At 37.7% G+C, this 20956-nt stretch overlaps 1 protein-coding gene across 2 annotated transcripts in view; it reads left to right on the top strand.

The window, feature by feature from the left end:
* Nucleotides 1-20956, top strand: part of UGGT2 (UDP-glucose glycoprotein glucosyltransferase 2) — a 244134-nt gene that overhangs the window by 82271 nt on the left and 140907 nt on the right. For both annotated transcript variants that reach the window (XR_013407674.1, XM_015121325.3), the window contains exons 13-14: nt 18687-18806; nt 20341-20426. Coding sequence is in view for 1 of the 2 variants with exons in the window: in XM_015121325.3 (XP_014976811.3) it covers nt 18687-18806; nt 20341-20426 (206 nt within the window). In the remaining variant the exon portion in view is untranslated. The remainder of the gene's footprint in view (nt 1-18686; nt 18807-20340; nt 20427-20956) is intronic.

Here is a 20956-nt window from a genome sequence, read left to right as displayed (position 1 = left end):
ATATGTGATTCTTCATACATATGCACATGTATAGGTGTATGCACATGTGTTAGGCCATTCTTACATTGCTGTAAAGAAATACCTGAGACTGGGTAATTCATAAAGAAAAGAAGTTTAATTGACTTACAGTTCTGCAGGGTTTATAGGAAGCATGGTGCCAACATCTGTTTGGCTTCTGGGGAGGCCTCAGGAAGCTTTTATTCACAGCAGAGGGCAGAGAGGGAGCAGGTATCTCATACGGCAAGAAAAGGAGTGAGAGAGAATGTTGGAGGGTAGGTGCCATACATTTAAACAACCAGGTCTTGCTAGGAACTCACATCACAAAGACAACACCAAGACATGAGGGATCTGCCCCCATGACCCAACGCGTCCTACCACGCCCTGCCTCTGGCATTGGGGATTACAATTCAACATGAGATTTGGGTGGGGACAAGTATCCAAATTATATCACATATACATATATGTCAGAACTATTAATCCCTTTGTATACTTAGCACCGTTATAGTTTTACATTTATCCTGTGATGCTGTTATATCTGTTTCTTATTAGACTATATATGAAGTTCTTGAAGGTAGACATTTGTTTCATTTTTTTTCTCTTATCATTATGTCCCTGGTTTTAGTAGGTACTCAATAAATATAAATATTCCCTAAATGAATAAGTATTTATCTGGAAACAACAAAAAACATCATTTTTAATGATGAAACTCTGGAAGCATTACAATTACAAACATGATCAATATAATTATCCTTATGACTTAATATTGTTATAAAAGGAGTAACTATTAGAAATGAGAATAAAAGTGTTGCATGACAAGATGGTATAACTGAAACTCCTCAAAGCTACTGTAGTTAATTAAAAGCTTTAATAAAATGGGTTTGAAGTGATAGGACAAAGATCAAAAGCTTTTCTTTCAAAATCTATTTGGAAGATAATGATTTATTCACAATAACATAAAAATGTAAATACCCTAATAATGACCACTATGAAATAATATATAATCTCACTACCTATTAATAAAAACTAGAATTTAACTGAGGAAGTGTAAATCGGCATATCCTTTAAAAAAGTGATGCCTGGCCAGGCGCGGTGGCGCATGCCTATAATCCCAGCAGTTTGGGAGGCTGAGGCGGGTGGATCACGAGGTCAGGAGATTGAGACCATGCTGGCCAGCATGGTGAAACTCCGTCTCTACTAAAAGTACAAAAATTAGCCAGGTGTGGTGGCACGTGCCTATAGTCCCAGCTACTTGGGAGGCGGAGGCAGGAAAATCAGTTCAACCTGAGAGATGGAGGTTGCAGTGAGCCAAGATGGCGCTACTGCACTCCAGCCTGGGCGACAGAGTGAGACTCTGTCTCCAAAAAAAAAAAAAAAAAAAAAAAAAACGGCCGAGCGCGGTGGCTCAAGCCTGTAATCCCAGCACTTTGGGAGGACGAGGTGGGTGAATCATGAGGTCAGGAGATCAGGAGATCAAGACCATCCTGGCCAAAATGGTGAAACCCTGTCTCTACTGAAAATACAAAAATTAACTGGGTGTGGTGGTGCGTGCCTGTAGTCCCAGCTACTCGGGAGGCTGAGGCAGGAGAATACGTTGAACCTGGGAGGCAGAGGTTGCAGTGAGCTGAGATGGCACCACTGCACTCCATCCTGGTGACAGAGCAAGACTCTATCTCAAAAAAAAACAAAAAACAAAAAACGTTATGCCTGTGGTGCCCTTATAATGAAACATAGTATCTAGTAATTTCACTACTGGCAACTATCATAAAGAAATAATGGGAGATGGAAAAAAAAACTTTACGCCCAAAGATGATTATCACTACATATTTTGAAAACAAAATAGAAATTAGTTACCTAACAGAGAAGTGTTATAAATTTTATATTCACACAGTTGAGTATTATTGACATGAAAATTATGTTTATAAATATGACTTAAAATAATGATTCTGTTAAGTAAATATACAGAATCATGTCATGTAAAAATAGGGGCAGAATATCAGAAGGAAATATATCAAAATCTAAGGCATTAATGGGTGATGTGATTTAATGGGTAGTTTTAATTTTTTTCATCATGTTCTTCTGTGAATTCCCAACTTTTAACCATGGGTATATATTATTTACATGATCATAAGAAAAGAGTTTTTTGTTTTTTTAAATTGATACACAATATTTTACATATTAGATTCATGTGATATTTTCTTACGTATGTAAAATGTGTAATGATCAAATCAGTGTATTTGGGGTATCTGTCACTAGCAGTATTTATCATTTCTGTGTATTGGGAACATTTCAAGTCCTTTTTTCTAGCTACTTTGAATTATGTAATATATTGCTGCTAACTATAGTCACCCTACTTTGCTATTGAATAGTAGAATTTATCCCTTCTATCTAGCTGTATAGATAACTGTTTATACCTATTGACTGACCTCTCTTCATCAACCCCTCCTGCCAGCACGCCCTTCCCAGCCTCTGGTATCTATCATTCTACTCTAACTCCATGAGGTCAATATTTTTAGTCCCCGCTTATGAGTGAGAACATGGGATATTGGTCTTTCTGTGTCTGGCTTATTTCAGTTAACACAGTGACCTCCAGTTTCATCTATGTTGCTGCAAATGACGTTTCATTCTCTTCTATGGCCAAATAATACTCCATTGTGAATATATACCACATAATTCTTTATCCATTCATCTGTTGATAGACACTTACATTGATTATGTATGTTTGCTATTGTGAATAGTGCTATAATAAACATGCAAATGCAAGTATCTCTTTGAGATGTTGATTTCTTTTCCTTTCAATAAATACCTCATAATGGGATTGCTGGATTGGATGGTAGTTCAGTTTTTAGATTTTTGAGAAATCTCCGTAGTGTTTTCCATTGTGGTTATACTAGCTTACATTCCCAGTAACTGTCTATAAGAGTTTCTTTTTTCCGCATCCTCACCAACATCTGTTACTCTTTTATCTTTTTAATGATAGCCATTCTAACTGGGGTAAAATGATATTCCATGTTGCTTTTATTTACATTTATGTAATAATTAGTGATGTTGAACATTATATACTTGTTGGCCATTTGTATAATTTCTTATGAGAAATGTCTATTCAGATTTTTTGCCCCTTTAAAAATCAGATTGTTTATTTTACTGTTGAGTTGTTCAGCTTCCTTGTATATTCTTGATATTAGTTCCTGTAGGATGAATAGTTTGCAGATATTTTCTCCCATCAAACAGGCTTGCTTTTCACTCTGTTGATTTTTTTTTCCTTTGCTGTGCAGAAGCTTTTTCCCATTTGTCTATTTTTACTTCTGTTGTCTGTTTTTTGAGGTCTTAGCCATAAAATCTTTACCTATTAGACCAATGTCCAAAAGTGTTTGCCTTATGTTTTCTTCTGGCAGTTTTACACTTTGGGGTACGTTTAAGCCTTTAATCCATCTGAGTTGATTTCTGTACATGATAAGTGATGGTGATGTAGCTTCATTATTCTGCATATGGATATCAAATTTTCCCAGAACCATGTATTCAAGAGGGTATCCTTTCCCAAATGTATGTTCTCGGCACCTTTATCAAAAATCAGTTGGCTATAAATACATTAATTTATTCCTGGCTTCTCTATTCTCTTCCATTGGTCTGTGTGTCTGTCTTTATATCAATACCATGCTGTTTTGGTTACTGTAACTATATTTTCAGATCAGGTGGTGTGATGCATCCAGTTTTGGCTTTGGATATTCAGGCTCTTTTTTGGTTCCATACAAATTTTAGGATTTTTTTTTCTATCTTTGTGAAAAATGACGATATCTTAATAGAGATTGCATTGAATCTATAGATTGCTTTGGGCAGTATCATCATTTTAATATTTATCTGAACCATGAGCATGGGATGTTTTTCCATTTGTTTGTGTCTTTTTCAATTTCTTTCAATCAGTGTTTTGTAGTTTTTCTTGTACAGATCTTTTACCTCCTTGGTTAAATTAATTCCTAAGTATTTTTTTGCAGCTCTTGTAAATGGGATTACCCTTTTGATTTCTTTTTTGGCTATTTCATTATTGGTGTATAGAAACACTACTGATTTTTTGTGTGCTGATTTTACATCCTGCACCTTTATTGAATTTATGAGTTTTGAGAATTTTCTGGTGGAGTCCTCGGTTTTTCTAGATATACAATCATGTTGTGTGCAAAAAGGTACAGTTTAACTTCCTCTTTTCCAATTTGCATGCGTTTATTTGTTTCTCTTGCCTGATGGCTCTGGTTAGGACTTGCAGTACTACATTGAATAGGAGTGGTGAAAGTGGGCATCCTTGTCTTGTTGCAGTTCTTAGAATATTTCAGCTTTTCTACAGTGCATGTGATGTTAGCTGTGTGTTTGTCATTTCTAGTCTTTATATTATGCTAAGGTATACTCCTTTGGTGCCTAGTTTGTTTAGAGTTTTTAATCATGAATGAATGTTGAATTTAACCAAATCCTTCTTCTGCATCTATTAATAGGATATGGTTTTTTTCCTTCTATTGATGTGATGTATCACATTTATTGATTTGTGTATATTGAACCATCCTTTCATCTCTGGGGTAAATCCCACTTGATCATGGTGTATTATCTTTTTGATATGCTTTTGGATTTGGCTTGCTAGTATTTTGTTGAGAATTTGTGCATGTGTTCGTCAATGATATGGTTTGGCTGTGTCCCCACCCAAATTTCATCTTGAATTCTCATGTGTTGTGGGAGGGACCCAGTGGGAGGTAACTGAATCATGGGGGCAGTTCTTTCTGTGCTGTTCTCATGATAGTGAATAAGTCTTATGAGATCTGATGGTTTTATAAGGGAGAGTTTCCCTGAGCAAACTCTCTTTTTGCTTGCTGCTATCCATATAAGATGTGACTTGCTCCTCCATGCCTCCCACCATGATCGTGAGGCCTCCCCAGTCATGTGGAACTGTAAGTCCTTTGAACCCTTTTTCCTGTATAAATTACCCAGTCTCGGGTATGTCTTTATCAGCAGCATGAAAACAGACTAATACAATCAGGAATATTGGCCTGTGGTTTTCCTTTATTGTTGTTTCCTCGTCTGGTTTTGGTATCAGGGTAATGCTGGTTTCATAGAATGTGAGTTAGGGAGAATTCTCTTCTCTTCATTTTTTTTGGGGAATAATTTGAGGAGAATTTATGTTCTTTTTTGAAAGTTTGGTAGAATTAGGCAGTAAAGCCATCTAGTCCTGGACTCTTCTTTGTTGGGAGACTTTTTATTACTGATTGATGCTTATTACTCATTATTGGTTTGTTCAGGTTTTCTATTTCTTCTTAATTCAGTCTTGGTGTGTTGTATGTGTCCAGGAATTTATCCATTTCCTCCAAGGTTTCCAGTTTGTTAGTGTATAGTTTTCTGTAATAGTCTCTGATTATCTTTTTTGTTTATATGATATCAGTGTGCTTGTTTCTGACTTTTTTGGAGGTCTTCTCTGTCATGGTTAGTCTATCAAATGGTTTATCTTTTCAAAAAACAAACTTTTCATTTTGTTGATCCTTTGTATTTTTTCCTTAGTATCAATTTCATTTAGTTCTGCTCTGATCTTATTTATTTTTTCTGCCAATTTGGAGTTTGTTCTTTTCTAGTTCCTTCAGATGCATCATTAAATTGTTTATTTGAATCTTTCTCCTTTTTGATATAAGAGCTTATTGCTACAAACTTTGTTATTAGCACTGTCTTTGCTGTATCCCACAGGTTTTAGTATGTTGTGTTTACATTTTCATTTGTTTCAAGACATTTTTTTTATTTCCTTCTTCATGTCTTCCTTGACCCAGTATTTATTCAGGAACATGTTGTTTAATTTCCATGTGTTTCTATTGCTTCCAAAGTTTCTCTTGTTATTGATTTGTAGTTTTATTCCATTGTTGGTCTGAAAAATACTTGATATAATTTCAATTTCTAAAAATTTCAGACTTGTTTTTGTGTCCTAACATATGGTGTATCCTGGAGGATATTCCATCCGCTGGTAAGAAGAATGTGTATTTTGTAGCTATTGGATGAAATATTGGGTAAATTTCTAAAGTCCATTTCATCAAATGTACATTTTAAATCCAGTGGTTGTTTTCAATTTTCCTTCTAGGTAATGCTGAGAGTAGGGTGTTGAAGGTTCCAGCTATTATTGTATTGGAGTCTCTCTCTCTCTCTCTCTAGCTGTAATAATGTTTGCATTATATATGTAGGTACTCCAGTGTTGGGTGCATATATGTTTAGGAGTGTTTTACCTTCTTGATGAATTTATCCCTTTATCATTATATAATGACAATCATATATCATTGTCCTTTTGTTTTTGACCTAAAGTTTTATCTGATAAAAGTATAGCTATTACTGCTTGTTTTTGGTTTCCATTTGCATGGAATATCTTTTTCCATTCCTTTACTTTCAGTTTATATATCTCTTTACAAGTAAGATGAGTTTCTTTTAGGCAGTATATGGATGGGTCATGTTTTTAAATCCATTCAGCTAGTCTGTATCTTCTAAGTGTAAAGTTTAATTCATTTACATTCAAGGTTATTATTGATACGTGAGGACTATTTCTGTCATTTTATTAGTTGATTTCTGTTTATTTTGTGTGTTCTCTGTTCCTCTCTCTCTCTCTCTCTCTCTCTCTCTCTCTGTCTCTGTCTCTGTCTCTGTCTCTGTTTTTAACAATCGTGTCGTTAGTTTTCTGTATTGGTAACATTTGAATCTTTTCTCTGACTTCAGTGGTTTGTTCTACTAGTGGTATTTATGTTTTAGGAAGGTAGATACCATTCTTTCACTTCTGGTTATACGACTCCTTTAAGCATTTCTTGCAGGGCTGGTCTAGTGGTGAGGAATTCCCTCAGCTTTTGCTTGTCTGGGAAATACTTTATTTCTCCTTCATTTATGAAGGATAACTTTGCAGGGTATAGTATCCTCAACTGGCAGGCATTTTCTTACAGGACTTTAAATATATCATGTGATTTTCTCCTGGCCTGTAAGGTTTCTGTGGAGAAATCTGCTGTTAATCTGATGGGTGTTCCCACCAGATACTTTTCACTTGCTGTTTATAGAAATCTCTCCTTTTCTTTAACTTTTGACAGTTTGACTATAATTTGCCATGGACAAAACCTTTTGGAATTGTATCTATTTGGGAATCTCTGTGCCTCCTGTATCTGGATGTCTAAATCTCATTAGACTTGGGAAGTCTTTATCTGTTATTTCATTAAAGAGGTTTTCTAATACTTTTAAAAAATCTTTTGGGACAGCAAATTCAAATATTTGATCACTTTGTGGTGTCTTATATGTCACATAGGCTTTGTTTATTCTTTTTGTGTGTGTATTTTTATTTGACTGGGATATTTCAAAATTTTGCCTTAAAATTCTGAGATTCTTTCTTCTACTTGATCTAGTCCACTGTTGAAGCTTTTCAATACATTTTACATTTCATTCAGTGAATTTTCTATTTGGTTCTGGTAAATTTCTCACTTCCTGAATTGTTTTTCTGATTTTTTTTGTATTGTTTTAAAGTATTCTCTTATAGTTCTCTGAGCTTAATTTCTATATTTTGAATTGTTTTCCTGGGATTTCATAAATGTCTTCTAGATTGGGATCTGTTGCTGGAGAATTATTGTGTTCCTTTGGAGGCTGCTTGTTTATGTTCCTGTGTCCTTACTTTGACATCTATGCATCTGGTGTAACAGTTACTTATTCCATTTTTTAAAATTTCCGTTGTTAGGGGAAGACTTTCCTGACCATATATCTATGGTGTTGGTTGCATAGGACACTTTTTGGTATTGATTCTGGATATATGCAGTAGGGTAATCTCTGTATAATTTTTTCATCTGCAAACAGCATCAGTGGTGTCTCTGTTTCCTAGGTGGCTTATAGCACAGTTACTAGTGGAGGCTGTGATGAAGTTTTGCTGAAATGTGGGACACCAGCTGGGCCAGACTTAGGGCCCTACAGGTAGCAATGGTGGGCTAAGCGTTGGCCCCCAGGGTAGGGTACACTGGCACCAGTGTTAAGCAGGTGCAGGGAGGTTGATTCTTGGGCCTCTAGATGACTTGCTTGGGTGCTGGGAATGACAGTGGTAGGTAGGTTCTTGAGCACCTGCGCAGTGGTTGTGGCATGGGCAATGGCAGTATCAGTGGTGGGACAATTCTCTAGGACCTAAGGGTTCATGCCGGTGTTGGCCGTAGCTGTGATGGGCTGGGTCAGCCATTGCCCAGGCCCTGACATGATGGTAGTGGCAGGTTGGGTGGGTATGACACTGGGAGGTGTGCTCAGATGCCAATGGTAATGGATTGGGCTGGGTGATCCCCAGGCCTGGACAGTATGCTCAGGTACTGGGGGTGATAGAACCAGGCAAGATGGTTCTTAGGCGCTATGTTAGTACATTCAGGCTCTGGCTATGGTTGGTGGGCAGCAGGGGAGCGGGATGATCCACCAGTAACAGGTGGAATGCTCAGGTAGAGGCAGCAGCAGCTGTGCTGTGGTTCTGCTGCTGGGGAGGGTGGAGTCACTTTCAGTAGGAGCAATTGGAGGCAAGTGGCTGGGGCATGCTTTGCTCATCCTATGCCCCCACTTCCCCCGCAAAACACACACACACACATACACACAGTTTGCAGCAAATGGAATTTGTCCTTAGGTGCATGAAAATGTGTGAATGTCCCTCTGCTGGGGAGGCAGTATGACTGCCAGTGGCTTCTGCCTTGGCCCTAGCAGGGAATGTCATTAGAACCCCAGAGATATGGAGATGCAGGGACTGTAAGGCCCCAGGGCAGGACACAGTCTGTGGGAGCTGGGCTCTCAAAATGATGTCATACTGCAGTGGCTTAGAACTCAGGGGTTTGTGGGACTGGGTATGAGCTCCCTCTCTGGATCAGTGGCATTGTGCAATCTCCAGGTAGCTCCCTCTGTTAGTCTCAGAGCTCATAAGGGTCAAGGGGCTTTTCCATGGTTAGGATGGTAGGAGTCCGTAGTGGAAATGTGGACTGCTGTGGGTCTCTCACACTTTCCTTGCATTAAGGAACCTCTCTAGGCTTCCAGCCCATGCCAGCCTAGCAGTCTGCCTTATTTCCCTCTCCTTTCTTGCTTTTGGTTTTTCTTGTCACTTCTCTGGTGAATTCCAGTGTTCTCCCTTAGATGATCTATTCGAAGTATGATTATCTACTTCCTATATTGGTTCCTCTCCATGGAAGAGGCAAGCAGCACATACATCTATTTAGCCATCTTGAAGCCCCTTCTAAAAAAAAAAGTTTTTAAGCCGAAAAAAAATCTCTGAAATTTTTGCTAGTTGTTTTATATACAAATGTAAGGGATTCCCTCTGAAGTATTCAGTTATTATAGTTAATTTTGTCTTACCTGGAAAACCTTCCTGCTCATAAATTTATCTGCCTTGGGCCGAGCATGGTGGCTCACGCCTGTAATCCCAGCAGTTTAGGAGGTCGAGGAGGGCAAATCACGAGGTCAGGAGATGGGGACCCTCCTGGCTAACATGGTGAAACCCTGTCACTAATAAAAATACAAAAAATTAGCCGGGCGTGGTGGCAGGCACCTGTAGTCCCAGCTACTCTGGAGGCTGAGGCAGGAGAATGGCATGAACCCAGGAGGCGGAGCTTGCAGTGAGCCAAGGTCACACCACTGCACTCCAGCCTGGGCGACAGAGCAAGACTCCGTCTTAAAAAAAAAAAAAAAAAAAAGATTGTGTGCCTTCTCAGAGCCAAAGGACTATAGCAGCCCCAAGGAAACGCCATATTCCCTGAACATCAGAAACCTCAGATTCAGGATAAATAACGAATTACTAATTAGTTATCATTTGTGTTTTCTAGAACACGAAGTAATTTGTTATAAATGTTTGTTACTGTTTTCTACCACTCTATAGACCGTATTCTTCCATTGGCTAGATTTTGCTTTTACTTTGTCTTTAATCTCAATAGCAGATGTCTTTTCTAAAAATGTTATGTGAGAAAAACTAATGACCTTGTAAGTAATCTTAATACTTGTGTCTGATATTTAAGAATTTGTGTTTTTTAGCTTTTGTAGAAAAGAATGCTAAGAGAGACACACAGAAAATTAGGGCAGTAATTGTCAAGGCTATTCTAGACATAGTAAACAGACCTGTAAAGAAACCTTCCAATTCTCTTTGTAAAATAATATCCTAGCTTGCTTCTGAGGTTGGCAGTGAAGGACAGTCACTCTGTGTGTGGAGGAGCAGTTGGACTTTCAAGCCCTTATGCTGCTCCCATTGACCCCACACTGTTCAGAGTCTCATTTCCCTGAGTTGTCTCAGATTCTGGCAAGCTTTCAGATATCAGTCTCAGATGGTGTACCTCCCTTCTCTGCCACCCTGCTGCTTTCAGCAGACTTTCTCTTCATAAGCACTGATAAGACTGGTAATTTGTCGAGATTACCACAGGCCCCAAACCCCAGGAATTCCAGTCCATAAGCAGTATAGCTGGTTTTGGAAGCCACCCTCCATAAAGGTTGTGGTCCCACGAGATTGTCACAAAGTAGTTTTTATTCAGGTAAGATACACGTGGCATAAAATTTGCTCTTTTGACCCTTCAGTGGCATTAAGTACATTCACAGTGTTGTACAACCATCACCACTATTTATTTTCAGAACTTTTTCATTATACCAAACATAACTCTGTACACGGTAAACAATAAATCCCCATACCCTTCTTCCTGAAGCCTCTGGTAAGCTTTGTCTACTTTCTGTCTCTATTAATTTGCCTATTGATACTTCATGTAAGTGGAATTATACAATATTCTTCTGTGTCTGGCTAACTTCATTTAGCATGATGTTTTCAGGGTTCAGCCGTGTTGTAGCATGTATCAGAATTTTGTTCCTTTTTAAGACTGAATAATATTTCATTGAATGTATATACCGCAGTTTGTTTATCCATTCATCTGTTGATGGGCATTTACACTGCTGCTAACTTTTGGCTATTGTGAATAATGCTGTGCTGTGAACTTTGGTGTGCAAGCACCTATATGAATCTCTGCTTTCAGTTCTTGTGAGTATATACCTAGAAGTAGAATTGCTGAATCATATGGTATTTCTGTGTCTTTTTTTATAAACTGCCAAACTTTTTTTCACAGCTGTTGCATCATTCATCGTTCCCACTGTCAATTCACAAGTGTTCACATTTATCCACAATCCTCACCAATTCTTGTTATTTTCTGGTTTTGGTAATTGCCATCCTAATGAGTGTGTACTGGTATCTCATTGTGGTTCTGATTACATTTCCTTAATGACTAGTGATGTTGAGCATTGATTCATAATACCTGTTGGCCATTTGTATATCTTCTCTAGAGGAATATCTATTCAAGTCCTTTGCCCATTTTTAATTGGGTTCTTTGTTTTTTGTTGAGTTGTAGGAGACCTTTATATATTCTGGATATTTCTTATCAGATATATGATTTTCAAATATTCCCATTCTGTAGGTTGCCTTTTGACTCTGTTAGTAGTGTCCTTTGATGTACAACAAAATTTTAATTTTTGTGAATTCCACCTTTTTTTGGTTACCTTTGCTTGGCACCCTTGTCAGATATCAATTGATCATAAATGCAGATTTATTTCTGGGCTCTCTATTCCATTGATCTGTATGTCTGTCCTTATTCTAGTACTGCATTATTTTGATTACTGTAGCTTTATAGTCAGTTTTGAAATCAAGAGGTGTGAGTTCTCCAATTTTGTACTTCTTTATCAAGATTATTTTAGTTTGTTGTTACATTTTATTTCCTGCTCTATTTGTAATTGCCTTTTACTAACAACGGTGGCTTAAATTTATTGAGCACTGAGTGCCGGATACTGTGTTCAGCATTTAAAATGAATTATATAATTTTATTTGCACAGCAACCCTATTAGAAAGGTATTGGTGGCATCCCCATTATACAGATGAAGAAACTGAGACACTAAAAGGTTATTTGAACGCATGCTCTTAACTGTGACATCATACTACTTAGTTACATTTACTGCATCTGTTTAAACATTTCCTAAAGTTCAAACGAAATATCACTTTATAGGCTTTATCTTAAAATGAAGAAGTGTGCACAAAAAATGAACAATAATATGCAGCAACCCTGGTTGAGCGCTTTGAAAACTGAAAGCTAGGGAGGCTTGACCCTCTAACCAACCCTTCTACTGCCCCTGTGTACCTGGTTGAGGGAAGGAGTGTGGGGCTAAACTCTGAGCACATTTCTCCTGGCCATGTCCCATGTGTGCCCTGCCTGATAAGAGGAAGGGTTATATCCTTTTATAATTTGTCCTGCAGAGAGGGAACACCTTTATTCATTTGTATATGCAGGAGTATTACTGTTTTACAACTAACAGAAAAGAACCTTATGAGTAGCAACAACCTACACCCAGGTACCACCTGATTTGCATAAGGATCCTATCTAGATTCTTAAGCTTGCATTTCCCACTCTCACTAAGTTTCTGTTTTGTTTCATTTTTTACCTTTTTGCCCTATTGCAACTTTTCTGGAAACTGATCTACCTATTTACCAGGTGCAAGTAACTTGTAAAAAATGATGTGCAGCTGTACCATAGCCTGGTGGACACAGACTTTAGGCCTGCCTGAGATCTATTCCTATAATTCAATCTGCTTCAAGATTCATAATTAATAATAGGAACATAGTGTTTTGACTTTTTAAAACATTTTGTTGAATCTAGGGCAGAAAACAAAACAAATACCAATTGTGGTTATTATGATAGCAGCTTGTCCTACCTGAAGGATCAGTCCTATAACTGCATAAACAAACCAAAGTAGTTCACATTTCTTAAGTAATTTAGTGATTTGTTCTTTATGCCCTCTACTTTCTTGTAAGACGTCAGGCATAGACAACTGTTACACATTACAAATTGAGTGTCCCTTATCCAAAATGCTTGGGACCAGAAGGGTTTCAGATTTCAATTTTTTTGATATTTGCATATATGTGTAGATGAAGTGTCAAATTCTGTAAAATATTTGAAGAGATTCATTCGGAGCCAAATATGAGTGACCAGTGACCTGTGACACAGCCCTCAGGAGATCCTGAAAACGTGGGAGGTGGTCAAGCTACAACTTGGTTTTATACATTTTAGGGAGACATAAGACATCAATTGATACATGTAAGATGTACATTGGTTTGGTACATCTGGAAAGGCAGGAAAACTGTAAGCAGGGGCTTGAAGACTCCAGGTTATAGGCAGATTCAAAGATTTTCTAGTTGGCAGTTGGCTGAGTTGTTATCTGGAATCAATAGAAAGGAATGTCTGGGTTAGGATAAGGGATAGTGGAGACTGAGGTTTTATCATGCAGATGAAGCCTTCAGGTGGCAGGCTTCAGAAAGAATAGATTGTAAATGTTTCTAATCAGACTTACAGTGTCTGTTCTATCAGTCTTAAGATCTGCTTTAATGTTAATGCTGGTCAGCTGTGTCTAAATTCCAACAGAAAGGAGGGAATAATGAGGCATATCTGACTCCCGCTTCCCATCATGGCCTGAACTAGTTTTTCAGGTTAACTTTGGAATGCCCTTGCCAAAAGGAGGAGTCCATTCAGATTGTTGTGGGGCATAGAATTTTATTTTTGGTTTACATACATAATGAGATACCTTGGAAAAGGGACCCAAGTGTAAGCATGAAAGTTACTTGTTTTATGTATGCCGTATGCCCATAACCTGAAGGTAATTTTAGACGTTTTTAAAAATTATGTATATGAAACTACATTTGTGTACTTGAGCCATCAGAAAACGAAGGTATCAGGTGTGGAATTTTCTACTTGGAGCATTATGTGAGCACTCAAAAAGTTTCAGATTTTGGAACGTTCTGGATATTCAGATTAGGGATGCTCAACCTGTAGTATATTTGGCTTATCTCTGAAACATTTCCTTTGGAGCATCCTGCTTAGGGACTCTCACAAACACTAAAAGTTCTTTTTAACTATAGTAACTATTTTCTTTTAGATGATAAAATAATCAGCACATGGTCCCTGGCAGCCTTTCCTTCAAACTGACCTCTTTATTCTTTAAACACTACCCCCTTCTGACAAGGTGTCTTATAGGTCATCTTGATTCTTTTTTCTCCAAATGTGGAACTGCCTATTCACCAAGGTTTTTCTGTAGAAAATAGTGCTAACGACCAAAATCTGGGCACTAGATGTGCACTTCATATTGTTTCACATAAAATATTCAGAGTAGAAAAGAGTGAAGACAGAGCAAGAAAAAATTTTCTTCTTTTAAAAGGGCATATATTTATGTTGGTAGTTCTAATTAACTTCTACCTTTATTTCATCTGTTTAAACCAGTTTTCCCCTTTTCCATTATATGATCTTACTCAATAATGTGTTCAAATCACAGTTTTGATCCTCCCTTCTGCACTCCCACCAAAGTTAAAAGGCTCTTCTTCTTTTGTAACTCTTGGCACTAGTGCCCTGATACTGCATTCAAAGTATGCAGGTTCTGACTGTCTCCCTTGTCAACATCATTTGCCCTTCAACTCTCTGAAAAGAAAAATACATTGCAAAATTTTTCTTAAGGAATACTAAAGTATGTGATGCACACATAGATTTCCATAAACTTAGACAGTAGCATGAAGGGAAAAAGACACATTCAAGGTTTTCTGGATTTAACCAAAACTCTCCTTTCGTTTTGCACTTTGTTGGTAACAGTGTCATTTATCTTTTATCACAGCCAGCTTTAGTGTTGAAATTTCACATATAATGTGTTCATTCACTGTTGTAGCAGTCAACTTTTTAAAAGCCAATTTAAAATGACAGAAAATATACCCAAAGTAATGTTAAGAATCATAATCATAAGAGATCTTTAAAATTTTAAAAACTTAAAGTATAATAATTTCTTTAGGTACATATTGTCCTAACGTTGTCTCATTCAGTAAGAGTCACTCTATAAAAGACATCACGACATTTGGACCATAGAATATTTTCATTATCGTTTTTGTATAGTTGTCTTACATGTAGATACCCTGCCCTACATATTTACTACTAAGTTGTAGACATTCTTGATCAATCTCCAGAGGTTTTCTTTTCCACATGAGCATGTTTAGCTGCAAACAGTAGACTTGGTGACAATAATACAATTTTAGGGTGAATTAAAACATGTCAGTCTCCTAACCTCATAAGCTATGATTTTCATATTATCTTTATAGAAGGGGAAAACCCCACAAACTCACCTTTTCCTTGTGACTTGGTAAATAGGTGTCAGTAAGATCATAGATGTAAAATATAGTTGACCTTCCATATCCAAGGATTCCACATTCCTGGATTCAACTAACCATGGAATGAAAATATTCAAAAAAAGAAAAACAATAAAAAATACAAATTTTAAAACAATGTAAAAACTATTTGTTTTGTTTTGTTTTTTTGAGACGGAGTCTCGCTCTGTCGCCCAGGCTGGAGTGCAGTGGCCGGATCTCAGCTCACTGCAAGCTCCGCCTCCCGGGTTCACACCATTCTCCTGCCTCAGCCTCCCTAGTAGCTGGGACTACAGGCGCCCGCCACCTCGCCCGGCTAGTTTTTTGTATATTTTAGTAGAGATGGGGTTTCACTGGGTTAGCCAGGATGGTCTCGATCTCCTGACCTCGTGATCCGCCCGTCTCGGCCTCCCAAAGTGCTGGGATTACAGGCTTGAGCCACCGCGCGCGGCGTAAAAACTATTTAAATAGCATTTACATTGTATTAGGCATTATATGTAATCTAGAGATGATTTAAGGTATATGGGAGGATGTGAGTAGGTTTTATGCAAATACTATGCCATTTTATGTTAGAGACTTGAATATTCTTAGATTTTGGTATCCTCGGGGAGTCCTGGAACCTATCCCCCCACAGATACTAGGGGATGGGTATTATCTTTTGCCAAAATCTTATCAGGATGACCACGGATAATGCTTTCATCTTGGACCCCAGCAAAGCCTGGGGCCATTATATGTTTGTTTGTTTTTTTTAATAAATTTCTTTTTTTCTTGTTTTTTTTCCTGTGGTTTTTCAGAGATAGACCTCACCAAGTGCTAGAGCATTATTTCTCAAACTATCCATAGTAAGAGAATAACATTTTTCCCCTAACCTGTCACCAATGAATATGTTGTCCTACTCCTGTGACTTAATTTTTTTTTTTTTTTTTTTTGAGACAAAGTCTCGCTCTATTGCCTAGGCTGGATTACAATGGTGCAATCTCGGCTCACCACAACCTCCACCTCCCGGGTTCAAGCAATTCTCCCGCCTCAGCTCCCTGAGTAGTTGGCACTACAGGCATGTGCTACCATGCCTGGCTAATTTTTGTATTTTTGGTAGAGACGGGGTTTCACTATGTTGGCCAGGCTGGTCTCAAACTCCTGACTTCATGATCCACCCACCTCAGCCTCCCAAAGTGCTGTAATATGTATCTTGTACTACATGTGGCACACCACAGGAGATTGGTGAACCCAAGCTGGCGTATACCATGTTCAGTGAAATGAGACAGATACATGCTCAGATGTCGTGGCCATGTCAAATTACTGCAAGGTTTTGAATACTTAATCTCAGTTTCTGTACTTACAGGTTATTAACAGTCTTCAGACCATGAGTTTAGTTGCACTGTAGTTGAGAGTCTCATTTTGTCTATCTAGGCACACTTGCTTTTAGTCAGGAAAAGTGGCACTGCTTGAAGGCTCTGTATGATTCTGAGCTCCGTTGGGAATGGGAGTTCTGATTGCCCTTTCCAAAGAGCTGCCAGATTCTCACCCTCAGCCTTCTGTGGGTCAAGATAAGGCCTGTTTCCCTGTGGGATTAGACTCCTCTGCACCTATAGCTTCCTTTCTCTTTTCTTCCTCAGACTGAGTAAGCTCATTTACTTACCTTCAAATTCATTAATTCTGTCTTCTATCTGTTCAGATATGCTGTTGAGCTCCTCTCATTAATTTATTTCAATTATACTTTTGAATTCCAGAATTTTTATTTGGTTCTTTTTATAATTTTTATCTATTTATTGATTTGTCTTTATGCCTTCTTTTATTTAGACATTGTTTCTTTTAGCTATTGGAACATATACCCTAAATTCCTCTGTTTTATTCATCCATCTGTGTGTCTCTCTTAATTCTGTCACCTTTTCTCTAAAGCCACTGTCTCTGACTTAGTCCACAAGAAACTCATACCTGGATTATGTGGATTACTGTAGAAACCCCCTAATTTCTTTAAGTATTATTTGCTCCAGTCTTTCTCTCCTTTTCTCTTGGAGTTTTAGTTACCTATATGCTAGATCTTTTTCATGTATTCCTAATCTCTCTCACACTTTGTTTGGTTTGTTTGTTCTTTTCTTTGTACTTTAGTTATGTAACAGTTGATCTGTTACCCACTTGACTAATCCCTGTCTCTTCTGTGTACAGTCTGCCGTTAAACCCACCCAATAGGTTCTTAGAGTTCTTAATGACAAATGTTGTGTTTTAAAATTCTTAAATATCTCCTTGATTCTTTTTTAATAGATTTTGGTTCTGTCAAAATTTTTCTTTTTATGAGTTTTTGTGCTTTTTAAAAAATATATTGATGATAGTTATTTTAAAGTCCTTGTCTAAGTAATCTTTGGGGTTTTTTATTGTCTTTTTTTTCCCGTGTTGGGTTTCAGTATTTGGTCCTTTTCTCTTTGCTTTACTTTTTTTTTTTTTTTTAAATGAGAGCCAGAAGTTGATGAAAAGCTGTAGAAGCAAAGAGCTGAGGTTTGTTCTGGTAGCCTGAGTGCCAGGTGCTCACTTGCTTCTGTTGAGGCTTTTTTTTAGGCTTTGTGAATGCTCTTTTATTTTTGTGTCTTTCTTATAGGATATGGCCTTACTGGGTCTCAAATGAAAGTCCACAGTGTATAGTATGAACTTTGGTCTCTTTCTTCTCAATACTGTTTTATAGCTGTGGTTGCAACCTCTCCGTTTCTCTTTCCTTCTGGCTTTTGTAGAGGTGTTACCATATATACGTATGTGCAGGTTAAGGGTCAGCAAATGAGAGGAATTTGTATGGATAATTTTCTGGTTTCCTGCAGTTTCCTTCTCTCCTACCCTCTCACCCTGCATCCTGCCCTCAAATCTCAGCACTTTGGTGGCCCGTGCTTTGACTTCTGCTTTCCAACTCAGTATTCCTCCAGGATGCAATCTGGGGACCCAGGGATTAAGTTTAGGTGAATGTGGCGCTTGCTGCTTATGCTTCCTGCTTTTGAGGACCATAACGCCTCACTTCTTGATTGGTGGTTCCTTCCCCCACCACATGCCTCTAAACAGCAGTTTGTATGTTTTCTCCAGCTTGTATAGCTGATTAGAACTTGATTTCTAAGATGTTGATTTTATAATTTAATTTTTATAAGCCGTTTTATTTTCCTTATATCCAAGCCTTTAAATTGAGAGGGGAGGTGGAGAGGGCCTCATTTACTGCTGATAATTAAGATACATATTCATCTGTCTTAAGTGGTTTATGGAGAATAATTTTAATACAATTTTATGTTGGGATATGAAAAACACAAGTGGAAGGAATTGTTTTTGAGAGAAGGCTTAATGTGAAAGTCTAAACAAGTATAAAATTGTTGCACATAATGTATTCCATAATTTAGAGAATATTAAACTAGCTTCTGTATTTAATCAGAAATACAGAAAATTCTATGTATATTTTTGTCACTTGATATATTAAAAATCTGGCTTTGAAAATGATTTCAGTGTTAATACAGCTTTCACAAATGTCTGGATTCTTTTCTAGTGGATTAATGACTTGGAAAATGATGATTTATATATTACATGGCCTACCAGTTGCCAGAAACTTCTGAAGCCAGTATTTCCTGGAAGTATTCCTTCCATAAGACGCAATTTTCATAATTTGGTGAGTTTTATATTTTGATTATACATATATATCTTATAAAGATATCAGCATTATTTTTGGATTATCCTTCTGTTAATGAATAGGCATCTGAATTGTAAGGAAATAAGTATTTGCCTAATGCAGCTAGCTTAGGTGGCTTGGCTGACTGGGTATCAACAACTAGCAGTGTCACTGTATTAGTCCGTTCTCATGCTGCTAATAAAGACATACCCGAAACTGGGTAATTTATAAAGGAAAGAGGTTTAATTGACTCCTCAGCATGGCTGAGGAGGCCTTAGGAAACTTACAGTCATGGCAGAAGGGGAAGCAAACGTGCTTCTTCACGTGGTGGCAGGAAGGAGAAGTATGAGTAAAAGGGGAAAGCCCTTGATAAACCATCAGATCTCATGAGACCTCACTATCACAAGAACAGCATAGAGGCAACTGCCTCCATGATTTAATTACCTCTCACTGGGTCCCTCCCATGGCACATGGGGATTATGAGAACTACAATTCAATATGAGATTTGAGTGGGCACACAGCCAAACCATGTTAGTCACATGTTCTGCCTGTTACTCTTTAGCCCTTATGTCATTTTATAGTAACAATATTAATTTTACTTTTACATTTTTTCAAAAGAATTTATGACAGAACTTTATTAAAAAGAATTAATGATTAAAGTGTAGTAATTTCAGAGAAACATACATAAATACCACTTTATCATCTATGCATATAATTTTTTATCCCAATAATAGCTAAACATTAATATTGGAACTTTGAAAGATGGAGAAAATACCTAGGGCTGTTTTTTCACGTAGGAAATAAATAAGATATTTTTTGCAGCAGTCTTGATAAAGCAGTTATGTTAATGCTATTTTTTTTCGGTCAAAATTCAACCTCTTTCTTTTTGAAAAAATTTATCATAGAAAATCTAATGAACATTTAGAATAAGGTATTTCAGTTCAGGTAAAAGAAAATATACTGGGCATCCAAAGAGAAGATGAGTAGCCTGATGTTAAATTCTATGTATAATTATATTTGGATGTACAGCTTTTAGAAATCCTTCATAAATTGTGAAATCCTTTGTGTGTGTGTGTGTGTGTGTATTCCTTAGAATTGCTAGAATGTCTTTAAAAATTATACATTGAGGCCAGGCACGGTGGCTCAAGCCTGTAATCCCAGCACTTTGGGAGGCCGAGACAAGTGGATCATGAGGTCAGGAGATCGAGACCATCCTGGCCAACACGGTGAAACCCCGTCTCTACTAAAAAAAATACAAAAAACTAGCCGGGCGAGGTGGCGGGCGCCTGTAGTCCCAGCTACTCAGGAGGCTGAGGCAGGAGAATGGCGTAAACCCGGAGGCGGAGCTTGCAGTGAGCCAAGATCTGGTCACTGCACTCCAGCCTGGGCGACAGAGCCAGACTCTGTCTCAAAAAAAAAAAAAAAAAATTATACATTGAATTTTGTACTTTCAGTCACAAAAATTTGTCTAAACTTGAATTTCATGAAGATTCTAAGGTGTTGAAATAGTGATTATATACTGTCTTTCTTTTAGGTTCTGTTTATTGATCCGGCCCAAGAATATACCTTGGATTTTATAAAACTTGCTGATCTTTTCTATTCTCACAAAGTTCCTCTTAGGTAATTGTCATTTTATAGCATTAAACTGTCAACTAAAGGAAATTCAATGCTGTTCATATTGTGTTACACAGAGTGTTAATAGGGAATTCAAAGCGATGGTTAGCTCTAGTGCCTGACGTAACATAGCTGTGCGTTGTGAAGTATTATATAGACTCGGCTTATCAAATCTGTCCGGTAATGTTTACTTTATTACCTTCCTGAGAGAATAATCTGATCACTCTGGAAATTACAGAATGGTCCAACTTCGTATGCTTGTAATCCCAGCACCTTGGGAGGCCAAATCAGGCAGATCATGAGGTCAGGGGTTCAAGACCAGCCTGGCCAATGTGATGAAACCCTGTCTCTACTAAAAATACAAAACTTAGCCGGGCATGGTGGTGCATGCCTGTAGTCCCAGCTGCCTGGGAGGCTGAGGCAGGAGAATCACTTGACCTGGGAGGCAGAGGTTGCAGTGAGCCAAGATTGTGCCACTGCACTCCAGCCTGGGCGACAGAGCGACACTCTGTCTCAAAAAAAAAAAAAAAAAAGAG

This window comes from Macaca mulatta, chromosome 17 (assembly GCF_049350105.2).
Source record: "Macaca mulatta isolate MMU2019108-1 chromosome 17, T2T-MMU8v2.0, whole genome shotgun sequence".
Lineage (NCBI taxonomy): Eukaryota > Metazoa > Chordata > Mammalia > Primates > Cercopithecidae > Macaca > Macaca mulatta.
The sequence above is the reverse complement of the archived record's forward strand: the minus strand, read 5'-3'. Positions and strand labels throughout refer to the sequence as shown.